This window comes from Procambarus clarkii, chromosome 11 (assembly GCF_040958095.1).
Source record: "Procambarus clarkii isolate CNS0578487 chromosome 11, FALCON_Pclarkii_2.0, whole genome shotgun sequence".
Lineage (NCBI taxonomy): Eukaryota > Metazoa > Arthropoda > Malacostraca > Decapoda > Cambaridae > Procambarus > Procambarus clarkii.
Genome location: NC_091160.1, coordinates 9,903,847 through 9,908,420, shown reverse-complemented (window position 1 = coordinate 9,908,420; position 4,574 = coordinate 9,903,847). Strand labels below are relative to the sequence as shown.

Here is a 4,574-nt window from a genome sequence, read left to right as displayed (position 1 = left end):
TAACAACAACAGTTGATTGGCAAGTTTTCATGCTTGAAAACTGTTCAGTATATGTAACCAAAGCCGTCAAAGATTGAGGAAAGATGTACACGTTCGGTAAGTACTTGCGTAACTGCTTCGTGAATCGGGAATTGGTCTATATGAAAGATTATACATAGTGTAGATAAAAACTAGTAGATAAATTTCATCTAATATTCCCATCTCACAGGATGGTTAGTCATACATGGAAACAGGAGAGAACATGAAATGCTAGGCTGATGTATTATCCTCCACCAGCGCACTCTGGCTACAGCGCTACACTCAATATTCCAGAGTGTATGAAGTCATTACAGAGCTCAAAGTACCTCATACCATTTGGTCTGAAATCATTGATAAGAGGGCAATCACAGATATAGTGTTGGATAGTATGTCCCAGCTCTTGTTCACATAGTTTACAATTGGAATGTTTACCACTGAGAGATTCATTACCTGTCATAGATATATATATTCAATGTCCCTCTAGACTATCATTATGACCAGGTAAATAAAGCTATTCTTACTGAGTAACTAATCTGGCAATCTGGTGGTTCCGTGCCTCACTCTGCAGCTGCCTCGTTTACCTCCATAGTACACTTCAGTATCTGCAGTATAACAGGGAAATCAGAATAAACTGTATTAATGCTGGTTAGCTTTGTAAATGTCTATCTCCACATTCTGAAAATGTTAGCGAAGATGCTCTTAGTTTACACTTTCATTAGAAACCTCAGCACCACTCCTAATGAACCCCTAGGTTTAGTTAAAAAAAAATAGCTAGGATGCCACAAATACTGTTGCATGGATGAGAACGGAGAGTGTGGCGACACTGTGTGTTGGTAACCCAGCAAGGTCTCGGGCTCCCAGCTCTACCTCAATGTCTATACACTAACCGGCTAACTTGAATAAAAGCCCGAACATTTTATTAATGCTGTTGTTAAAGAACGGAAGGAAAGACAACGTATGGAGGATTAGTGCCATTACCAAAGTTTGAGAACACTTGCTTACCTTGCTAGAGCAGAACCGGGAGGAGGTGATTGCACACAACGTCCTCATTTGATCTTTCTTTAATATTTTCACTTTTACGGTTGGCTCTCTTGTCTATGTCCCCTCACTGGCGTATACCCAGGCCAACGACACCCACAACATGGTGTTCCAACACCCAGGTACACCCCTACACTGTGTAGCAGGTGCAGGAGTAGAGAGCGAGGGCTGGCCCACACACTGAGTCTCCGGGGTTATTGTGGCCACCGGGGGGTGCAGACCTGGCAGCGGTGTGTGCTGCTTGGCACCTCTGTCTGTCTGTCTGGGGAGTGGCTCCTCTCTGTACCTTTATATACCTGTGTGGGGAGTGGCTCCTGCCCACACCACTAGTGTGGGGAGTGGCTCCTGCCCACACCACTAGTGTGGGGAGTGGCTCCTCCCCACACCACTAGTGTGGGGAGTGGCTTCTGCCCACACCACTAGTGTGGGGAGTGGCTCCTGCCCCACACCACTAGTGTGGGGAGTGGCTCCTGCCCACACCACTAGTGTGGGGAGTGGCTCCTGCCCACACCACTAGTGTGGGGAGTGGCTTCTGCCCACACCACTAGTGTGGGGAGTGGCTTCTACCCACACCATTAGTGTGGGGAGTGGCTTCTACCCACACCACTAGTGTGGGGAGTGGCTCCTCTCCACACCACTAGTGTGGGGAGTGGCTCCTCCCCACACCACTAGTGTGGGGAGTGACTTCTGCCCACACCACTAGTGTGGGGAGTGGCTCCTGCTCACACCACTAGTGTGGGGAGTGGCTCCTGCCCACACCACTAGTGTGGGGAGTAGCTCCTGCCCACACCCTAGTAAAGTAAAGTAAGTTATATTCAGGAAAGTACATACATAGTTGATTTACAAACATAATGTTGGATTTATAGATACAGCTAGTACATATAATACCTAAAGCCACTATTACGCAGAGCGTTTCGGGCAAGGAGAGGTGGGAGAAAAAACTCTTAGACTAAAACTTAATAGTAATTGAGCTTAAAGTATAAAATGCGTTGAACAAAATTAAAAATAAAGATAAAAAAAGGGGGAACATGGTAGAAAATTTTTAATATACAAGTTGGTCAACAAACAGCATTGTTTAAAAAATAGTAAGACATGGGTTGACATTTAGGGGTAAGGTATGTTACATGAAGTTAATTAGGTAGTGCTTAGTTTTCATCTTAAACGGGTTGGGAGAGGTACAGCCTTTAACATGATTGGGAAGGTCATTCCACATTCTGGGTTCCTTGATTTGTAGACCATTTCTAGTTTGATTAAGTCTAACTCTTGGAATATCAAATAGGTATTTGTTTCTGGTGTGGTGCCCATGGGTTCTGTTACAACCTTCTAGGAAGCTTTTAAGGCCAGGACTGACATTACAATTCAGAGTTTTAAATATATAGAGTACACATGAGAGGATGTGCAGTGACTTAATATCTAACATATTCAGAGATTTGAGTAAGGGTACCGAGTGCTGTCTGGGGCCAGAGTTAGATATTGTTGTAATAGAAGCTATGTGTTGGGTAATTAGAGGACGTAAAGGATTTTGGGTAGTAGAACCCCAAGCACAAATACCATAGTTGAGTTAAGGATAGATGAGAGTAATAGAGCGTCACCAGGGCAGGGCGAGGAACATAATATCTGATCTTAGAAAGAATGCCAACAGTTTTAGAATTTTTTTTTTTTTTATATTTAGAATATGTCCCTGGAAATTCAGCTTGTTATTGATGAGGACACCAAAGAATTTATCATCAACTTTACCTCTGATTTGTATATTGTTTATTCTTAGATTAATTTCATTTGAGGATTTATTACCAAACAAAATGTAGAAAGTTTTTTCAATGTTAAGAGTGAGTTTGTTAGCAGTTAGCCAAAGATGGACTTTATTTAGTTCAGTATTCACGGTGACATTTAGAGCAAGGGGGTCAGGACTGGAGAAAATGAAAGTTGTGTCATCAGCAAATAAGGTGTTGAGAGGCATTTGGAAGGTTATTAATGTAGATGAGAAAGAGGAGAAGGCCAAGTATGCTGCCCTGGGGAACACCAATGTTTATGGGTAGTGTAAGAAAAATGGAATTATTCACAGAGACATACTGGAGCCTGTCAATAAGGTAAGACTGAAGGTATTGCAGGGAGTGACCTCAGACTCCATAATGATACTGGCTGCCTCTGAGCCTAGAATGCAAGTTCTCCTCGATGCTTTTGCTACTAGAGCTGAGGAATGTGGCCTCCTTATCTCTGTACAGAAAACTCGTGCCCTCATTCCGTGTAGTATTCCACCACCCAATTATCATATAGATGGGCGAGCACTTGAGAACTGCGAGTCTTACAGGTACCTTGGTGTCCCCATTAACGACCCTGGGTACCTTTCTTCTCTCAAGAGGAGACTTTGGGAGAGATTAAAGCCCTTGCGGGTCCTTGTTGGTGTCAATCATGGAATTAACGTGAGACTTGCTAGAATGTTTTATGTATCATTTATACGCTCTGTGATTGACTACAATGCTCTATATCTCACACTGTATACTGACAGAGCTGAAATATCTTGAAACCTTGCAAAATGAAGCTATGCGTCTCATTCTTGGGGCTCTAAAGTCCACGAGAATAGTTAATATGAGAGCAGAGTTAAAATTACCTACCATAAGTGAGAGAATTTTGTCTATTAGTACAGTTTTCGGCGTGAAGGCATTGAGTAGATCTAGACAACACATGAAGTTTCAAGCTAAACTTTCTAATATGCTGCACTCACCTGAGGTCTATAGAAGAAGAACGAAATCTGATTATGTATTTTGGTTCTACAAGGTAGCCAACTCCATCAAAATATTAAATATGTACCCAACTCAATTAATGATTAATCAACCAATTACTCCATGGGATAACTGGGATCTATCAGTTAATTTTGTAAATGCGCCCAAGAAAGATAGTGTGCACTCTATATTAGCACTCTACACTCTCTACATTAGCACTCTGCAACAGTTAACACTGAAAAGCATCACTGAGAGAACTCAGAGTATGGGTAACGATGTATATCAGTGCTATACCGACGGCTCTCTAGAAGAAGGTGGACGATGTACCGGATGTGCATGTAATATATTTGAACAGTCTTTTCTCGTACATACAGCAGTGAAGCGCGTCAATGACTGGACAAGTACAACTCAAACCGAACTTGCAAGCATTTACCTTGCCACTGAATTTTTAAAAAACAAAGGCAGTGGACTTATATACTGTGACTCGCAGAGTGCACTCCTGGCATTGAACGCACATAGTAGTGACACCCAGAAAATAGTCAGTGATATTCGAATGAATGTTTTAGCTGCTAAAGAAAACAGATTTGAGATTAAATTCCTATAGATACCATCACAAGTTGGCATCTCAAGGCATGACACTGTTGATATGCTTGCTAAGACAGCCTGTAGAAAACCAGTGGTGGAAATTGATATGGGTGTTTCATTAGCAGTGACAAAGAGAATACTTAAACAAATATCTAATGAAGATCTCACCGACCTAACAAATTTTCAAAGACCTGAAAGTTGTAGCATTAAATA

General features: G+C 42.1%; 1 protein-coding gene across 1 annotated transcript in view; it reads right to left on the bottom strand.

The window, feature by feature from the left end:
• LOC138363529 (beta-1,4-glucuronyltransferase 1-like) overlaps positions 1-1,306 on the bottom strand; it is a 47,120-nt gene extending 45,814 nt beyond the window's left edge. The window contains exon 1 of the mRNA XM_069322884.1: positions 1,021-1,306. Coding sequence (XP_069178985.1) covers positions 1,021-1,068 — 48 coding nt within the window. The 5' untranslated portion in view covers positions 1,069-1,306. The remainder of the gene's footprint in view (positions 1-1,020) is intronic.
• Positions 1,307-4,574: the final 3,268 nt, after the last annotated feature.